The sequence below is a fragment of the Larus michahellis genome, chromosome 14 (genome assembly GCF_964199755.1).
Source record: "Larus michahellis chromosome 14, bLarMic1.1, whole genome shotgun sequence".
NCBI classification, from domain to species: Eukaryota; Metazoa; Chordata; class Aves; order Charadriiformes; family Laridae; genus Larus; species Larus michahellis.
The window spans coordinates 14,807,752-14,828,329 of NC_133909.1; the positions used below are offsets into that span (position 1 = coordinate 14,807,752).

Sequence of the window (20,578 nt, forward strand, 5' to 3'; positions counted from 1 at the left end):
CAGCTACGTAAAAGCTCTCTTTTCAGCACTTACCCTTTGAGAACTGTTGTATACTAGACTGTAAACATGGATTTAATTTTCCCCAGAGATAATTTTCTTACAAGCCACACACTGAAGCTCTTTTGCTAGCTTAATTTTTGTGGTGTTCTTACAAATCCTGTAAAATATAAAAGAGAATCTGTATGACCATTTGCAAAATGGTTATTTATGTTCAAGACAACCTATAAGCCCACCACCAAAAGAGAAACCCGGCATTGGTGAGTAGCCCCATGATTTTTCTTACATTTTTCATACTCGGATGGCTGAGCTTCAGGGTCTCCCTGCGATTTGCAAGGGACACGTCCTTCCCAGTCCTCAAGATACATCTTACCCTGTTTCAGGGCTTTTACAAAGACTGAGGACAGTCCTGCTTGTAAAGGGATCCTTCCATCCTCCTACTTCCACTCGGCATTAGTATTAACACAGTGCCTGCTTGCAAGAACACACGAAGGCTTAACTGCTTTTTTCTATATTACTCATGAGACTGAAGAACAATGTCAACTTCATTTGCATTCTAGAAAGTAATACTGGAATGACAGTAGAAAGAAAGAAAAGTTTGAAACTTGACTGAGATTTCAACAAGAATAACATGTTTGTTGGGGTTTTTTTGTATTTAAATTATTGTACACTTAGCAATAACTACTGCTTAAACAGGGTGTAGAGTCATTGTGAAACTCCAGGGCTTTTTTACTTCTGGTTTCACTGAATTCAGGCACGGGTTTTGCCTTTTTCCTTTCCAAGCTGCCAGAAGCTGATGTTCATGTTTTAGAAGAAAAGGCGTTTTCTGCTAAACAGTGCCCAAACTATTGCAGGAACGCATTTTGAATCAAAGGTAGGAGACTTCCGCAGTACTGGCATGGATCTTGTGGAGCACTTCCTTTTAAGCTGAGTTAATCACAACCAGCCCCAGATCTCTTTTCCTCAAGATGAGCCCATCCCTCATAGAAACATGTGCTTTCTTGTAGCATACAAAAGATGGTCATACTCGAGCTCATCAGAGTTCAAATAAATCTTAAGTAGATTATCTTGCATTCAAACTATTTTTATGTCCTAATTGCACACAAGTTGTCTTATCAAGAAGTGAAATACTTGAATTCCACCTTACTGTTTGGACAACATAGCCTGGAGATTGTATAAAAAAATTCTTAAGGCAATTATTAGAACCAGAGATTTGACTTTAAAAGGATGGAAGTTGACTCCCATTGGTACCTACTTTATGTCTTTTTAATTACCCATGAATTCCCTAAAATAATAATACTTTATAGGGCCTGTTTCCCTGTAATCGAGTTAGATTGAGATTGCTTTTATAAAGCAGTGCACAGACATCCTTTTACTTTCTTATTTAAAAATTTTAAAATTTTAAAAATTTATTTGTTCTTACAAAAATGTACGGGAGTTGCTTAGACCATTGACACAACAATACAACCCATTTAGATTTTAACAGCCACCACTTTATTTAATTCTTATTTGATAATTCTGGGCTTCTGAAAGAGTAAAGTATAAAAGATTACTATCTACAATGCAGAGCTTAAAATAATTTACTGTTTTCATAAATATTTCTCATTCCTGAACATATTTAAAATGTGAACAATACAAAATGAGAATATAACGTACTAAAAAAATGCCCTTCCTTATTATTACAGAAACACTGAGGTAAGTGGAATACCACTGCATGGCACCAATCTGAGTCAGTCTGAGGAAGAGAAACAGTCCAACTGCAATATAAAGGTGGAAGAGTACATGGTTGAAATATTTCCAGTTAAAACACCCTTAAACGTAATCTTTATGGACTGAAAACCATTAAGTTTTAAGAGTCTTACTTTTCATACAACAGAAGTATTCAGAATTGTAGCAAAATCTCACAAATTTATTGTCGTATAAAACCAGATTCAATCACAAATAATCAGGCTGAAGTCTTGTCAAATACAAAGTGAAGTACAAAAATAGAACACAATATACAAGACTAGAAATAGTTAAATATTACTAAAACCAAAGTAACACTGGAATAATTGTTATTTACAGAATCTTGCCTAATCTCTGAGTCTATCTTGAACTATGGTAATCATTTCTCTACCTTTTTAGGAGATTAACATGCAGATCTGACAGCTGTAAATAATGAAATTAAACCAATGTAAACAAATATATGTACATCGAGGCATAGTGCTTTGTAAAGACTTTGCCACCCAGTCGTTATTGGGAAGAGCTGGTTTTTAGTCATTTCCATTTTAGAAGACTTGTTACATCCTCTCTGTGCCCCCTCCCACCCCCCGTTATTTAACACTTCACATTCAGAAAGAAACAATCTCATTTTAATAAAACAGTCTCCTCAAAAAAAAGCAACTTTGCTGTTTAAGTTGTGACAGTTGCTCATTACAGAAGGACTTCTTGCTATGTGATACACAAACTACAGAGAAAGACAGTATGTAGTCATCCCCATTGATTAGTTTGTGCATTTAGTACTATAAATGCACTTCCTGGACAAGCACCAAACCAACCCACATTTCAGTTGTGGAGAGCAAAATATCATGACAATAGATATATACATTATCTTAAATACTTATAGAAATTTAATATACAAATGGCTCTGAATATACAATAAAATAATGTGGTAAAAAAATATAAAAATCAAAATAAGGTGAGAATACCACCATTAGGCACAAAGTATTTCTGGTGTTAGCAGTTTTAAGGGAAGTCCAAAGACATACTGTTTATCATTTGTATGGGTATTTCGAGATGAATCCCTTCAAGATAATGCAAGAACCTGTAAAAAGAAAAGTAAAAGTGACATAAGGAGACAAAGTTATTTCCAAATACGAGGCAACACTTTTATTGTTTAGAGAAGCAAATGTTCACCCTTCTCGTCCAGAATTATTTGACAAAATATTTTATTAAAATTCTTAACTACCTAGTATATTGAAGTGTAGCAAGATTTAGGAAAACCCAAACTTACCTTCTTTTAGTCTTCCCTTGCTCTTTAAGCTTCTGAGACCTACAGATACTGCGAAGAGTGGGGAGGTATTCAAGTATGCTAGCTTGCTTATTACCCAGGTTTGAAGGACTTCTGGAAAATACAGTTCTGATGACCGCCAGCCTCTTCTGTGCTTTTTTGTGAATACTAAAATGGAGAATGAAGCTTTATTGTTTCTTGTTCAAGAATGTGCAGTCCCTTTTTTGTTGCTTTAAGATCAAATCCACATGTTTAAAACTCTGTTAAACATACTGATGTCCAAAACCACATTCCAATGGACTGGACTCCTGCAACTTCTGATTGTGTGTTGCTTACACAGCATCACAAAGCTGCACTCAGACAAAAGCATGAGGGACAGTAGTTTGTTTGGCCAATACTCTTAGCTTAACTATGGAGTCTAATCTGGCGAGGTCTTCACAATCTAATTATGTATGTGAAGTTTAGTACATCTGCCAGACAGTATAACCTAAAGCATCTGTGGTCTTCAAAAATAAAAAGTGTTGTGTGATTGGTATTCACCAGAATGTCAGTATCAGATCCATTGTGTAACTCATATATATTGGCCAAACTTTGTCACAGGTTAGATAGATAGATCCATTTTGACTTTGCTCCTGTGGGTAGTGACTTACATAAATGAGAGTCTAACCTATTTTCCTATTCAGACACTTGAATAGGTTTTATTCACCTATTATGCCCGTATCAGGTACGACAGCTTGCTTAAGTTAAAAACAGTCTTTCATATCCACACTTGCTAGCAGCAATGTATTCTTTGATCTTTTATAATATATTAAAGGTTATTGGTTTTGTTATTCTTTGTTACCATAAGTTACTGCCAAAAAATGCAATAACTTTGCTCTGAATTTTGTTAGGTCTTCATTGAGCAACACCTATGCATTTAATACAGGGTCAATATGACCAGGCACTGGATGAAAAATTTCACGTCTAGTACTTGCAGAATCTATTTCAGTCCATCTGTCTTGAAAAAGCCATTCCTTTAGGCTTTTGTTATTCTTTTGGGTGTGGTAGTGGCATTTGTCTGTTCGTTTTTAAAGTAAATAGACTAATAAAGGCTACCATTCCTGAACAACATTATAGTGACCCTATTCAAACAAGAAAAGTCACTTTTTGCACATTGCCAGGAAGCTAACTTAAGCTTATGCAAGCAAAGTGAACAACGTATTCCAGTGTTTTGAGACATACTGACAACATTCATGTTGGTATGAATGTGTGTATATAGTATCTGAAACAGTCCTACACCCTCTGAAATGCTTTTCTTGACAAATACATTATATTCCAGACATATTAGCAAAGTCTTACCTTGAATCAGCCGACTGACTGAAGGATACACAATTTCTTGTGTTTGAAATGTGCAAAGTCAGTCCCTCCAGCTGATCACTTTCAGGTGTTTTACTGGTACTCAAAGAGGATTCCAAGTTTTGTGAAATACTAACAAAACATTTGTTAAAACTGAGTGCTTCAATAGCTGCCTTTATTTCACTACAGCTCTGGGAACTCCACCAATCAGTATTTTCTATACTGAATTCATCACAAAGGCCATTTTTGATTTTGCCATTCATCCAGTTAAATCCTTCCTCTTTAGAAAACTCCAGTGGTTCCTTGGTGTTCGCGTTTACACAGCAATCCAAGAAAGACATGTTCTCCACAAATTCAGTCAGTGAATTCAGACACTGAAAAACAAGAGCATAACTTTTCTCGTTTGCTGAGGTTTTAATTTTCATTTCTTTTTCTTCTTTGTTCATCAACAATTTTGATTCCTCTTTATGCACTTCAGCACACGATGTAGGACTATCCGATGGCAAAGTTATGAATTCAGCTGAATAGTTCAGTCCAGTATCAAATAAGTCACTATCATCCAATACATCAAGCCTTTTCTGGTTCTTTATCTTTTTAGACTTTTTTCCAGAGCGATAGTTGTTAGTAGATCTGTTTTTCGAAGAAACTATGGTAGTCCTTTCAAGTATTGAGTTAGAGGCTTCAGATTGGTTTGAAAGAACTTGCACTGGTAAGGGAAGAATAAGTTCAAGATTACTATATATAAAATCCACTTTCTTCATCTGGAATTCTGTGAGGAGCTGCACCAATTTATTCCATTTCTCCATGGTTGTGATTTTGTGCTGTAAAATAGTAATTGTGAAAAATTTATCAATACATTAAAGGATTTTTTTTTTTTTGAAGTAAAAGTGTTATTACAGAAAATCTCATATTCCTGGCTTTGTGTGTACAAGGTGAGGGGCTGTTTTGCTTGCAGGAGACTGCCCCAGTTCAGATTTTGCTTCATAACGACAGAATCCCCTAATTTCTACAACAAATCTTTTCAAAGAGATTAGCTTCTAAGAAGATGCTATTCATAGTGATCCTACACTCAATTACCTGACAATCATTCAAAGTATTAGCTAGTCAACTACAAAAGTACCTTAAGAAATGTAAACAAATCTTCTGAAGGCAACAGGATATTCTTAAGGCCAAGCAATGTCTCCACACAGCCTGTATCACATTTTGGAAACTCCTGAAGATGTGCATCCGCTTGAGAAAAATCAATCTTGGAATCAGTAGTCTTTTCAGAACAAATTACATGATCTGCTTCATTTATCTCATCTCCTCCTGCACAAAGATAACACATGCTTTACTTGAAAAGAAACAAATTGCATCACAAAATTGATTTTTCCCCTCTTTGCCTCAATTCTTTTTATAAAGGGTACTGTAACTGTTGCCTCTTGCCACAGTTCTGAATTAATGTCATAACTGAAATTAGTCATCCTCATCCCCATTTCATTTCTTAAAGTGTTACCAATCTGCCCGCTCTCCCTTCTTTGCCAGTAACCATTTGAAAAGCCCATTCTTCCTTTTATGCCCTACTAGTCTCTCTCTGTCGCTCGCTCACACGCCGTCTCACACACCCGCTCCTGCTGAGAATACTCTTCCTGTGTCCTTTGGGACCAGGTTCGTGCCCTTGCTGCCTGCTTGCTAGCTGTCCCATTCTTCTCATTTTTTCAGTTCTGCTTCTTCTAGGTGAATTACCTACAACTCAACGAAATGGATAAAGAACTGCAATCTCTGGGTTGAAGGGAAACTACCACTGGCTCCCTGCTTTGCCCAATTTTGCTACTAAGAAGAGGAAAGGGAGAATTAATTACCATAATGATGGATAATAACCAAATGCAATAAAAAAAAAAAATAATCAAACTTTTAGTTTCTTATGCATATATACAAAGCTTTGAAGTAGCCAAAAAAAAAAACCCCAACCCAAACCCTAGGAGTCTTACAGAAAGTTACCATCTATCATACATGTCTAAGAATGGTTTGATTTAATCAAATTCATGTTAAGATGAAGAATTATTCTTTAAATTAAATTAAATCAACCTACCGTGATGTGCCAAACATCTGTCTTTCAAGCATCCACCTCCACTTCTAACCCAAAATTGTAAGTAGAGAACACTTCGTCTGATATCACAGTTATTTGTGGTTAACAGAGCAGCTAAGTCTTTTACATCTGTCCGTAGATTCTCAGCCAGACACAGCACCTGAAGATAGCTGGCAGCATTTATCTAAACAAAAGTTAGACAAAGACCACTGAAAACAACTCTTACCAATCAGACTGCAATAAGTCACACAGAAGCAAATTATTCTATTTATGCTTGCAATACATCGTTCCTTTTAATACAGAAAATTAGTTTATTAAATTAGATTACAGTTACATTAAAGCCTCTATAAAAAAGCAGAATACTTTACCAAATCTGAACAGTCCACGTCAAAGAATTAAGTTAAACTTAGAAATTCAACTCATTAAAACCAAACAAACACATTCTGCTTGTGTTCCTGAAACCATGTACGCTTTGCTTCTCATCGCCAGTGAAGAGGTTTTAGTGAGCTACATTCACTTGAAATGTTTTGCTTTCTTTCTTTTAACCCTGCAATTGTCTGGTAGTCCAGAAGACTTTCAATTTCACATTAAAAAAATTCCCCTTCTCAGCCTTCTGATTTTCATTTATTTAGATTTTCTGTATAATACACAGCTGCAAACAAAACAATTTGCTATACAGAATACTAGTGTTTACATTAAAGGAATGACTCATAATATTTCTAGAATAGTTCCTATATTTTTTAATAAGTGAACCAATACTGGCATAGTCAGCCCTCAGATCAGAACTATTAGATATATCACTATGAAATTATTTACTACATTCTAAAAACTAAATTAAGCAATGAAGTGATGTTCTTACTGTAATTCTCTGAAATACTAAACAGTTAAGAAAATAAACCTTCCACGCTAGTAAAAAAAGTTCTACATGTAAAGATAAATACATCCTATACATCCTTGCATAAACCCCCCCAAAAGTTTTCTGATGAAACAGATATATTACATCAGATAAATATAAACCTACACCAACATTTAAATTTCAAACTTAACTGACAGTAACTTGCTTAGTATTTATCTGCATTTCCAAACACAGACTTACCAAGGAAGGGGTTCTGAAGTTGATCTCTTCAAAATAGCCATCAAACATTAAGCTGAATGTTGGATCTATATAAAGAGATATCAGTGAACTGTCACAACATTATGTTCTAAACTAATTGTTTTCTTTATCCGTTAGAGCAGCCGGTATCTTTATTCAAATACTAAAATGCTCGCTTTATAGCCTCAACTCATTTAATTTTACCTTTATGAGCTGTATTCAGCCATCACCATTTCAACCATCTTTAAAGCCTAAAATACTACTCACCATTGGTAGTAAGAATTACAGGTCTCTTTGCAGTTGCCATGAATGTCTTTATTGCATTTAGAAATCCTGCATCTTCATCAAATATTATATCTACCTATAGAAAACAAATGAAGTGCAAAATATCAATAGCTTAACAATAGCTACAGGCTGTGAATGGAGTCACACTGTTAACAACTGAGTAAGACAACACAAATACAGATTTCTTCACCATAAGCGGGCAGTGACAGTATAAACGCTTCAGGTAAAGGTCACACAACACTTCGGTCATAGTCTTCTGTGCTGCAGCTTATAAAACCACAGGCTGGTTGAGGCTGGAAGGGACCACTGGAGGCCAACATGTCCAGCCCCCCTGCTCAAGCTGGGTCACCTAGAGCAGGCTGCCCAGGACCATGTCCAGGTGGCTTTTGAAGTTTGGGTTGTTTTTTTTTTCTTTTTAATAGAATTGCACCAGTGATCTGTAGGATCAACCCACATTTGGCAACACTGCTATACCTCTTATTTACTTAAAATTACATTATTGGCTGCAATTTTGTATTCTTAGTTTAAGACTCAAAGACATTTTTGGGCAAGAGGTTAAAAAAAAGAATTTAATGTGGGCTTAGATACTGTAATTACTGGGGTGTTAATGGTGACTTTTAAAGTGCCTCAGTGTATACAAGTAGGGTAAAATTATAAACCAAGACTTTTGGCATAATCAAAGGAATTAAATTAGCAGAATCCTGCAAACTGTTCCAACAGTGAACAACTGCTGATAGACGATAGTTTATTTATCTTTTGAAATAACTTTGAAAAATAACAATCTGTGATTAAAAAAAATACTCACAAGGATAAAATCATTAAACATTGAATTAATTTTTAAGTAGGTGATAATCCTTACACTTGAATCTACCTAGAAGTCTCAAGGAGGAAGGGAAAAAAAAGTTAAACTCCTTAAACATAATGAAAGGACACATCAATGTACGTCACATTAATTTTACCTCTTCAAAAAGAATGAGAGATGTTGCACTTTTTCTGTTGTGTTCTCCTCCTTCTACTTCTTTGTTTATCGACTTAATCTGAGCGTCTTTCTTTTCTTCACCTGAATTCTGAGTATTTCCTGCAGATGGGCGCAGAATTGAGCAGGAAGTAAAGGAGGACTGAAACCGTTAAATATGCATTCTAGACACTGGTTTCAAAAACACCCCATGCACAAACAGCTTAAGAAAATCTACACTGACACAAAAACTTAGAAATCTGACCCACATCCTTTTCTGATGTCTCATTTAAAAAAATTGCAAGAAATTTGCTGTGAATTCAGCTGTGTTTGGTGAAGGGATGACTATTTGTAAAATTAATTCTGCACCTAACCTGTTTGTAATCTGTATTTCCAGGGCACAGAGACGATGCAAGTCCTTCAAGACAATGCAATATGATTGCGTGAAAAGGACTAGACTCGATTACCCCCATTCAGCCCAGCACTTTGCTCATGCATTCCTCAAACATTTATTTGCTTTACAGCACCTCTTAATTCCGTGGCAGTAATTTCGATACATATGTATATACACCCCACTTAACACAATGACCATTCCACACCAACCTGAAACAGGCACTGAGGTAATATAAAGGTGTATTTTTCTAGAGATAGTTTTTAATTTATCTTCTCTTGTCTAAATGCTCTGAAGAAACCCCAAACAAACCCACAACAAAACCAAACAACTAAGGAAAGCTTACTGAACTTCAAGTAGTCTGTACCCTTGTTAACTCTCCTGTAATACAGAGTAATGACTACTTCCTATGTAGTTAAGGGTATCTGAGATGCACAAAGTAACCCTTGGCAGCACTTAGAGTGTAGTAAGTGTGCTCTACTCTTTTCTTCACGCAGCTCCACATATACCGTAGTACAGAGTAGCATTTCCATCTCCGAAGGTAACAAATTATTAAATAGCAATAACCTACCTTTATTTTTTTCTTGAGACGCTACTGCTCCATCATTACCTTTATGTTTGGAAGAAATTTTGAAATAGTTTGCAAGTGTTTTAGGGGGTAAGTTTCGTTTTAATCCTGCTCCTTTTGGTGACAGTGGAGGTTTTCTTGGTGAAACAACTTTCTTTGGAGAATACATTTTTTCTGCAAGATATGCTTTATATTAAACTTAAGTTGGAAACGTAAGGTCAAACTGACATTTATCAGGCAAAGTTAGATCAAATCCCAGTTTTCTGTCTAGTACAGGACAGGTTTACTGTGCTGATTTCTACTTATTTTACTTTTCTCCTGTTACAGGGAATGCTTTCTGTTCAACTTTCTATTCAAGTACCATAGCACTTACTCCACCACTACAGAAATAACTTAAGATAATCAAGAGTCTGTCATTTTGATAAAATCATTAATTTGGTACATAGTTGTGTTAACCAACAGAGCATTTCTTATTAATATGGCCAGATAAACTGAGATTTGTTATCTTTTTTTAAACAACTGATGTCTAAAAATTGCTTTGGTAACTCAGTTCTTTAAAAAACCAAAACAACCACAAAACAAAACACCAGACAAAGCACCAACCTAAAAAGACCCCCAACCAAACAAAAACCCCAGATATAACCGTGAAACTTACTTGGTGACTTGGCACTGCTACAACTGTTAAAAAAGCAAGGCTTATGTGCATTAATGCCTTTTTTGTCCACTTGATGAGACTGAGTAGCTTCTTTTAGTTGAGACAGTATCTGTCTACCACTGCGCTGGCAAGAGGCATTGACTTCAAATATCTGCAATGGTATTTAATTTTCATTAAAAAAGTTGTAGACATCTTGTATTACAAATGCTTTCATATCACGAGTTACAAATAAGAAAAATGGCACTGAGGAGAGGACTCCACAAACCTTAAACCCCAGCTCCTGAGCACAGGCATATACTGCAGCAGTTTTCCCCACTCCTGGTGGGCCCGTTATCAGAACTGTATTGCAAAGGCTAGTCTCTTCCTCCATATCAGATTTATTATCTTTAAAGTCAAAGCTGTCCAAAGAATCTGTAGAATTATTTAAAAGAGAGGATTCATGTCATTTTTATGCCAAGTTTAACAAAGAGAAGCTATGTATATTATTTTTAATTCTATCAGCACCTTCATGCTCTTTGTCCTCCTTTTCCCCTTTCTGATTTCTTTTTTCTTCCCAATCAGCTCTTTTTTTCCATTCTTTTAACCAACTATAAAAGGAAAGAATGGAACAAAAAATAAAAGTTACGGCTGAATAAAGCGAACCAAATTCAGATGAAACAGAACATAATACTAGGGGACATAAGCCATGTGTTATCCCTCTCAGAAACTTATCAAGTCCTTTCAGATTAAAAAAAATAATTAAATTGTTCAGGATTTGTTTGATTCTCTTGTAAAAAAGGATTCCTTCTTCATTCTCCGTTCTATTAGTTGATCAGTATAAAAACAAGTCACTTGGTGAACTACTTCCCAAACTATGGAAAATGCTTTGTCATTCATAGTTTACCATTCTTTGTCAGATGGAGCTTTAAATTCTGCTTAACTTATACAGAAAATTTAACTGAAAGAACAATATATTAGATGGACTTGAGTGCTAAATTACTGTCAAAAGCAGAGGCAGTGCATCAGTGTTACCGAAGGCAGGCGTCTGCTTTGTTTCTAAAATAATTGTTTCTTACTAACCTTCTTACTGTGTGAGAAAATAGCTAATTACTGACCTTCTTACTGTGTAGAAATAGTTATTCACTGAGTTGATGTTACAGATAGCGATAATGAGGAGACAACCAGAAGTAGTTAATCACCAAGGATGGAATAACAAGAAGTAGTTAATCACTCCAAGGTTCTTCTATACGTCAAGTATGTACTCCTATACCAATTAGGACAGAGTTATGGCTACTTCAAAGACCATCCTTATTATCTTCAAGAAGTTGGCAAACTTACAGCAAACTTTTACTGTCCTGAGATGACTCAATACCTTAAAAGGATAATGTGAGGAAGGGTCTCCTTACCCAAACGACCAAGACACTCACGCTTGTGCAGAAGTGTTTTGCTGATGCAGCAGAATTTGATACACATGGGCAAAAAGACTATTAGGTCATCCTACTGAATATGTAAGCCTAGGTGGAGTTATGTATTAGGTAGGCAGAATAATGAGAATATTTTGTGTATAAATAATGGGTGAATATCCCCGGAAAGGTGTGCCAGATTGTGGGTTTTTTTCCCCCTAGCCTCTGATGTCGAATAAAGCAATATCTCCTCTCTAAACTACTTTTGATTTCGAGGGCTTTTATTTCAGGTAACATCAGGATCAGGAATGCTTGTAGGGAAGTATAGCCAAGTACTAATAAGTTGCTACCCCTCATTCATAGTGTGCAAGCTTAAATAACCTGACAAAAATAATTTTTACTAAAATTTTAAGGGTATTAGTTAAGTAAGTATTTCATCCTATCCCACAGCCTAATGTAGCATTTCAGGTGTGTTTTTGTTTTGTACCATACAAGCTACTGAGGTACTACTGTAAAAGAAACTATGACCAAAAGATCATTTACACCAACTGACAATTGGTTTTTGCAACTTTCTGGAAGTAAACCAAAGCAAAGGCTGCAAACATACACTCTGGAAGTGTTATTCAAGCACAGTGTAAAATAACTGACTTTGCTTCTTTGAGCATAATCTTGATGTTTTGAGTTATTTTAAGAGTGGATCCATACTCCCACTTCTGACCTGTGTAGCCTTTCAATTTCTTTCTTGTTCCCTACAAGTTCACTGGAATCTTGAGGCTGGTATTTTTCTGTCCAGAGCATGTCTTCCTTTTCAACACCTACAGAAAAAAAAAAATTATCCATTTTTGAATGGTTCTTCATGCAAAAGAGTTCATCAAGTCTAGTAGAACATTAAGACTAGATATGATTTTTGCATCACAGGGCAAAGCTGACATACATCATACATACATTCCCCCAATGCAAAGAGAATTAAAATCATACAGGAAATGCAGTTACCTGAAAGTGCATTTGGCTCTGATAAATATTCAGTGTCTTCTGTCATAACATCTGGTTTCTGGGTCTTGTTTTTTCCCAAATGCTTTGCATGTCCTGTCTCTGCTTGTGTTTCTCCAGATAGGTTCCTGGAAACTCTGGATTTTATTTCAGTCTCTGTACCTTCAATTTGTTTTCTTCTTTTTGATTTGTGGTCTTCTGTTTCTTTCCTTTTCCTCTTAGTTTCCTTCCAGTTGTCAGAATGTTTCTGATTTACCTCAGAATTTGCAGTGCCATCTCTGCTTTCTAAGAAAAAAAAAAAAATTACATCCTTCTAAAATGTCAAGCTATGTCCATTACAACTATATGTTTGTTTAAGCCATATTTGAAGAATTTGGTCAAAATTACCTAAAATGCAAGGAACAATTTAGTTCCAACAACAGTATTCCTTCACTGAAACACTCCTAGAAATTCCAAGTTGCGTTTTTATGCCAGACAGAGTGTGAGTTTATTTTTCCCTACGTAGATTACTAACCTTGTATACTGTTTTCAAAAACCAAACGTTCAGTTTGCTTTTTCAGAAGCTTGTAGAAATATTTTCTCACTGGAAATTCAGAATTAGAAGACATGATCTCATCTAGTAAATCTTCCCTGAATGTTTCAGGAAAAACTGGTCGGTGGCCAGAAAACTGTAATACATACATACACACACAAAAAAATTATTACTCAAAAATATTACAGAGAATAACGACAGTTTTGCATCATTTAAACGGGTAGCTATCTTGTTAAACACAGAAATTAACAGAAAGCCTTGAGAACTGTCTAATATAATGATGCAGAATGAGTAAATCACACACAAGAAAAAAAATAATCCAGGACTGACACAGATTCAAACTCCAAGATTTTTTTAAAACAACAGAAGTCCTAATAAGTAACAAAACAATTTCAATGCTCTTTTCATTTTCCTTGTAACACAAGCCTCTATTTTAAAGTACTAACCACAGGCGCAGAACAGTTTCCAGTTAGTTTTGAATTCACAGTAGAAAATTCACCAAGCGAGAGAGTGATTTTTGTGACGTTAATGACTTCAGTATTCAGTTTCCTTAGCTTAGTTAATAGAGGACACGATGGTGATTTCAGTTTCCACATTGGATAACCTACAAAAGAACCCCCACCAAAAACGCAACAAGAGGAGACCTTTGTTAACAAAACAGAGATACTCACAAACAAAAACATCCTACAGCAAATAAGAGTAAATGCTTTTTTAACTACAGCTTTATCATGTCAAAGCCAAGCTTATTTAACCTACACTGCATCAACGTTTTACCTTTAGTAATTCCACCTCCCACAAGCAGAACAAATTTGGACCTTTTTGGATACAACGTTTTTCCAGTAAGTTCTTCTTGGCAATGTTTGCTCCAAATAACCTGTGCCCTCGCCAAGTCTCTGTTGGACAAATGCTCATCAAGGAGTTTGTTTGTTTATTGGTTTGCAATATAAACTCTGTTAAAGTGCTATTCTACCTTCTGCTTTTCTGTTGTGGCCCTGCATAACACACTGTAGCACACTCCCTCAGAGGAAAGAAATGGGCTGTTTTTTCTCTTTTGAGAAATATTTTGCCTTTGTCAGAAGGAAATGGTTTCTGCCCCCATCAGTCCAACATGATCTTTATTCTCCAAATTGGAACTTGAAAGACTAACTTTTTTGACTAGATATTAAGAATTTTGCATCGTCACACATAAATGTATACATTACTTTAGCATAATTTAACTTGTAAATTGCGTCTTCAAAACTATCTCACTGGAAGCTTGTAAGTTTTTTTTTCTTACTGCAACACAAAACAAGAGGGAACTACCAGTTATTCCAGTCATAATAGTAAGTTCTGTTGTTGAAATTTTTTTCTTCTTCTGCACAGATGTACTAGAAATTATTATATATATTTGCACAATGGTTGAACAAAGCTTACAGTCATCCTTCTGCTGTACATGGACAACGGTCTTAAAACATGAACTTGCAAGAGAGTATGCTTCCATTGCTGCTGCTTTCTTTGCAATCTGTCTTTTCAGTGACTCTGGCAATCCACTCATCAAGAATTCACGTTTTGCTCTGAACTGATCATCATCTTGAGAATTTTCAGATGCATCTTGGCTTCAATGAAAAAAAAAAAAAAAATCATTAGAACTACCAGCTATGTAAGGCTTACAACAGAATTTAATCACGTTCACTTCTACACACAAGTTAGAATTAGTCTGGGAGAACTGCTAAAATTAATTTAAATGTAAGAAGTTTACATTTAACTTCAATTTTGGGGTTAGAGAATTTAATTTAAAAAATAATCCTCTTTGGTTTTGTATTTTTATATGCAATTTAGGATTTCTTTTTAATCCGTCATCAACTATATTTTTAACCATCTAAAATGGCTCAACAATGGTTGAGGAGCAGCTCTCCAAAAATCCCCAAAATTTTGCAAGCAGATTAACATATTGATCAGTGTAAAAAAACTATGAACATTTAAATCATATTTCAGTAAGTGTATTTAAATTTGTAAAGTAAGAGAATGTTAAATTAACCTTGAAATATATTTTGATTCTTGAGCAACCACAACCTTGAAAACTGACCTGCTTTCATCAAAGATCACAATTGGTTCACCTGCAGAGTTTCGAGCATTTCTGCTTAGGAAGGAAGGTTTTCCTTTAGAAAGAAAAAAAAATATCATGATTGGATTAGCACTGATGTAGGATTCTAACGTTGCTTCTCTGATCACTATCTATATGTTCCATTTAATAACATTGGGAATCTCGTTTTCTTAAGGGAAAGCTGACTATTATTACAAAATTCATTATACCTTTATTTCTAGTTACTTCATCACCATAGACATTATTTTCTGTAACATTAAAAAAAATCCTTATATTAGAACACAACAAAACATGGTACACTATTGGCAGTTTTTGAAAAATAGTTTTCTCTGAATGAAGTAAAATCAAAGCAGCATGCGTAAACAACCTCTGCAGTATTAACTCATATTATAAAAAGGTATATATTGTAATATTATATAAAAAATTAGAAGAAAAGATTAATGTACTGCAAAAGCAGCTTTATAAAATAATGTTATAATAGTCAATAACTGGATTAAGAAATAAATGCATTCAGTAAAACCCAATTACCATTTGACCTCTTCTTCACAACCTTCAGGTTTCTAGGCTTTTTCCCCAAAACATCATTTAAGCTCCGAAGTTTCTTTTGCTTCACATTCTGCACTGTAGTAGTGGCATTACTCAGGCTTGAATCTAAAATGACTACCAAGTCCTAGAGGGAAAGCAAATAAAATAAGAAAGGAATACAACTTTTCCTCATTTATTACCAATACAATTTAGATCAGTACTGAGAAAACTGAAGAAAATGCTAGAGTGCTTAGAAGTTAGCAAATATAATTTGAAGATTATACAATATTTTTATTACTGTTGTCTACACAGAAATAGTATATAGAATAACATCTCCAATATCTAAAAAAAGGCCAGAATTACTCTCATCTAAATTTAAATGTCTAAAACGTACACATTTGAAACAGATGTCTTACTAGCCATTAGGAAAGAAAAACAGTCACTTCTACAGTGTGACCATCTTGCTGCGTGTTCTAGATCTGCACGAGGATGAGCCTTCCAGTCTATGCGTGGCAGTTACTGTGCTATTTGACATTACCATACCATTGCATAGATATCTACCTTATTTGATCCTTTTAAAGAAATGTTTGCAAGGTAGAAACATTTATGTTGCTTAAATTAATTACAAAACCATCAAAATAATTCCTCCCCCAAAAGTATACAGGCTTACTTCATTTTCTTGTATTTTTTTCTTTTCAGCAAGAGCTCTCTGTCGAGACGAGCGCCGCACAGGAGTTGGTAAGTCTTCATTAACCTTTGATCTATTATGCCGTATAGCCTTTGCTTTCTCAATCAGCTGTTTCGCTTTGGACATGTTTTTAGAAGTAGAGCTTATCTGTTAACAAAGTACAAAAGTACCTAGCAATTAATAGCAATACATTCACATATTAATATAATTTTTCACATTCATAAAACCATATGATTTTTATAAAACTTTGTTTGCATCAGAAAAAATGAAAGAATGGAAAGAAGGAGTAAACCAAGGTGATATAAATACTTTTCAAAAGGGAGTGAGAGCCCTACAAGGGGATCCTCCAATTTGTGCCCAGAACAAATGAAATGTGGGCAGTGACGTTCTTTAGCATAAGCTGTTCTGCTAAACCCAAACACCATGTCCCATCCTGAGAACCTGCAGAGCATGAGCATACCATTTTATTGTGTTTTCTGTTATGTTATGAAAAGTAGATTTACACTAATAAAACATACTTCAAAATCTAAGGTACAACTGTACAAGAAGCTATCTCAAATTCTATCATAAATCACAGTAATATCTTTTTGTAGGGTATCTGAGAAGTGTCATATTTATTATGTTACACTATTACACACAATACTGATTATTAACACAACCATATGCATATAGTAAATGACAAAATACTGAAACACAAACTATTCTATAAATTACCTTCATATTTTTGGAGTTAAACTCTTCATTTTTCATTGCTTCAGCTTTATTTGATTTTGTAGTTGCATTGATACGTGTAAACCTCATTCTAATTAGGGAAAAAAGTATTACAAAATTACTACTTTTTAAATAAAGGAAAATGTTACTCTCAATCTCATTTTCAAAAGCCTTTAAAAATACAGTGCTGCAAACAGAAGCAATCCCCCAGTTGGTGGTGGTGATGTGTGTTTGGTTTGGGTTTTTTTATTATCTCTAGTGCAAGCACATTTATAGAGTCAACTTTCGTTCTTCTGTATTATGACCCAACACAATCAGTATTCATGCAGCTTTGGTATGCATTCCAACTAATTTATAATCATGTCGTACTCTTAAAATACTTGCAGTAAAACAAGGTTCAGAAAGGTAGAATACACTCTAAAATGTTTACCTTATTGGGCTGTTTCCATCCAAGGGCACGGTAATCACCTCGGCTTTATACACATTACTTTTCTGCAAGGATCGTTTGCTTGCTTTTGGTGTAGAAGTCTGGAAAGGAGAGCCACTTAATTCATCTTCAGAAAAGGTATTTCTAATCCTGCTTTTTTTAGGTGTAATATTTTTGGATGTTTTGATTTTCCTCTGCCTTAAACTCCTCCTTAAATCATTCACTTTTGGACTTGACGAAATTCTTACATCTAAGGTGTTTTCCTTAGAAAGAGCATTAGCTCCTGGATGTTCATTAAAATTGCTAGTATTTGAGACATTTGTTTCCTTAGTTTCTGAAGCCTTCCTTTGTCTGCTTCCTTTTTTCTGAAACTTTTTAGGTCTTTTGGTCTTAGTTTTATTGTTTTCAAGACTAGAATGTGTATATTTGTCCACATAATCTACTGATACTCCACTTTCTAATCCTTTATTTGAAGTAATGTCATCTTCGGGTCCTTCTTTTTCTTTTGAAGACTTTCCAATGGCTTGCTTTTGTTTTCCAGGTGCCTTTTTAACTCCACTTTTTATCACATCAGATGTTGGTTGTCTAAATGCCTTCATAAACTGATTCCTTTCTTCCAGAGTACATTTTGGCTTCAAAGAATCTGACCCTGCAGTCTCTAGTACAGCTAACTCCAGTTCTTCTTCCTCAATAACTACATTAGATTTTCTTTTCTGAGTAACCTGTTCAGTTTGTTCATTGTCCAAGAGGGGTGGGCTGCTCTCCTTTTCCCCTACACATCCTTTCTGCTTCAAAAAAATTGAAGCTATTTTCCTAGAGCCTTTTCGCTCCTTATGTAAAGGAGCTAATCTGGGGGGAATGGAATGAACTTGTGCGAGGACAGTTACTGTTCTAAGTGGCAGCTGTTGAGATTCCTCACACTTTTCTGGGTCACTATCGCTTTTGTTCATTTCGTTTGCTGTAGCAGAATTGTCCACTGTTGGCTTTGTGTCTTCTTCAACATAATCTACATTATTTTCTCCCTGACTCTTCAAAAAGTCCTCAAAGGACACGGTTATTATACTATTATTTACCTGTGATGTCTTATCATCCTTATGAACTTCAGAACTGGAATCGCTAATAGTAGCACCGCCCGCTGCTACCATAGGAGATACCACCTTTTCCTTATCTTCAGTTTCCTTTTTGCACTTTTCATTTACCTGGTTTTCAGATGAACAACTTTCAGACAAATCTGTATTTACTTTGTGTTTCCTTTTCCTTGATTTTCTTATCCTATTTTTTGTACCATTTATTTCAGAAACAACTTTCTTCACATTTTTCCCATAGATGACAGCATTTGAGAAGTTGTCTCTTTGCACTTTATCTTCTCCCAAATCTCTTGCACATTTTTGGTCAACTAAAGTACAAGTAGCAATAAAATCATTATTGTCCTGTTTCAGTCCTGTTTCTCTGCTGTCATCACTTCTAATTTCTATTTCATGTTCATTCTCAGATTCTTTCATCTCTCTCAGCTTATTATTTAGATTAACTCTCTTCCCTTTCCTCTTCCGCTTTAAAGATGGTTTAAAAGGTGACTTACAGTCTTTGTCATCAACATCCAACGGTGTTTTATTTTCTCCAGCTACAACTGGTAACGTAGCTTTCTCAGGTATGGATGTCTTCTTAAAATAATCCAATATATTGTTGGGTTTTGGTGGTGACAACACTTTATCCACTGGTTTTGCTAATGGTGAAAAATACCTTGTGATTGTTTTTACAGAAGTATCTTCCTCTCGCCGTTTCTTGCATGGCTATAAAAAAGTTCAACATTAATATTAGTTTCTAAAAACTTAAGATGACTTAGCATGGCAATATAAAGCACTACAGTATCTGCAGTATGTACTAGTGACACTAGGACTTTTTCAGAGGATAAAAAAACTCATGTCAATGTGCTAAGACTGTGTGCACATCAACTTCACCTCCATGTTTCCAAAAGCCATTTAAAGTTTGAGATAAAGATTCTGCAGGTTTAATAATTTTTTCTGGTGAGACCACCAAAACGTAAAGTGACAACAAGGTCCTCAGAACAGCTCTGCAGAGATTTCATAATACTGAAGTTTAGAAAGTCTACTTCAGTTCAGATGATCTACCTATTAGTTACATTGAGACCGTCGCCAGAGCATTTGTAGAGCAGTGAGTTGCAACATCACTTAAAGATGTGTGATCCTACCATAAAGGAAATATCTCGCATATCTTAAGAAAAAACTATACCTTTTAAAATACTTCAAGAAAATGAATACAGGGGAATTCGTATCTCATAAGTCAAACCATAAAAGAGAATTTATCTGTAAAATTCCAAGAAAGACTGCTCACCAAGAGCTTTATAACTCTCCTAGTTTATTAAAAACCGAGCTCTTCTGAAGTCACACCAACTGAAACTGAACACGCTCCTTCCCGAACCCACCGGGGACTCCGCCGAGGTGCTCCCATTCGATGACAGCCCGGCCGGGGGCTCCCTAGCGCCAGCCCCGGCCGGGCCGGGACCTCACAGTGCCGGGGCAGCATTTGAGGCCTCCCCCATTACACCGCCCGACAAACCGCCTCCCTCCGCCCGCCCTCACAGCGCGGCCCCGGCCCGCCGCCGCCGCCGCCGCCGCCGCCGCCTCCCCACCTGAGCCTCGCCGTCTTTCCCGGGGAGGGAGGCGGCCGCCGCGGCCACGGCGACCCTGCCCACCATGCCCCGGGCGCTGGCAGGGAGCGGAGCCCTCAGCCGCGGGGGGAGGCGGGCGCTGTGGCCATGGAGCGGCCCGGCCGCCCGCCCGATGGCCGCCGCCTGACAGGCGCGAGGGGCAGAAAGGCGCGCGCGGGACGAGATTCGGACCTCCGCGCGGAAGGGGGCGGTGCCGCCGTGCCCCACGTGACCCA

General features: G+C 36.1%; 1 protein-coding gene across 1 annotated transcript; it reads right to left on the minus strand.

The window, feature by feature from the left end:
- Positions 1–1,471: 1,471 nt before the first annotated feature.
- Positions 1,472–20,562, minus strand: ATAD5 (ATPase family AAA domain containing 5). The gene is made up of 23 exons (XM_074607914.1): positions 20,325–20,562; positions 17,678–19,464; positions 17,251–17,338; positions 16,519–16,683; positions 15,852–15,993; positions 15,306–15,378; positions 14,654–14,835; positions 13,687–13,844; positions 13,223–13,376; positions 12,712–12,993; positions 12,437–12,533; positions 10,841–10,923; positions 10,602–10,747; positions 10,337–10,487; positions 9,685–9,855; positions 8,727–8,845; positions 7,750–7,843; positions 7,486–7,550; positions 6,393–6,573; positions 5,442–5,629; positions 4,325–5,142; positions 2,990–3,154; positions 1,472–2,800 (listed from the first exon to the last, which is right to left on the minus strand). The coding sequence occupies exons 1-23, from the start codon at positions 20,388–20,390 to the stop codon at positions 2,722–2,724; spliced, it is 5,454 nt and encodes a 1,817-aa protein (XP_074464015.1). The 5' UTR covers positions 20,391–20,562; the 3' UTR covers positions 1,472–2,721.
- Between the last annotated feature and the right edge of the window lie 16 nt (positions 20,563–20,578).

Coding starts and splice junctions, on each gene's coding strand:
- ATAD5 (XM_074607914.1), bottom strand. CDS start 20,390: ATGGTGGGCAGGGTCGCCGTGGCCGCGGCGGCCGCCTCCCTCCCCGGG. Junction 19,465..20,324: donor GGAAAGACGGCGAGGCTCAG/GTGGGGAGGCGG, acceptor ACTTTTTTATAG/CCATGCAAGAAACGGCGAGA. Junction 15,379..15,851: donor TGTGAAGAAGAGGTCAAATG/GTAATTGGGTTT, acceptor TTCTTTCTAAAG/GAAAACCTTCCTTCCTAAGC.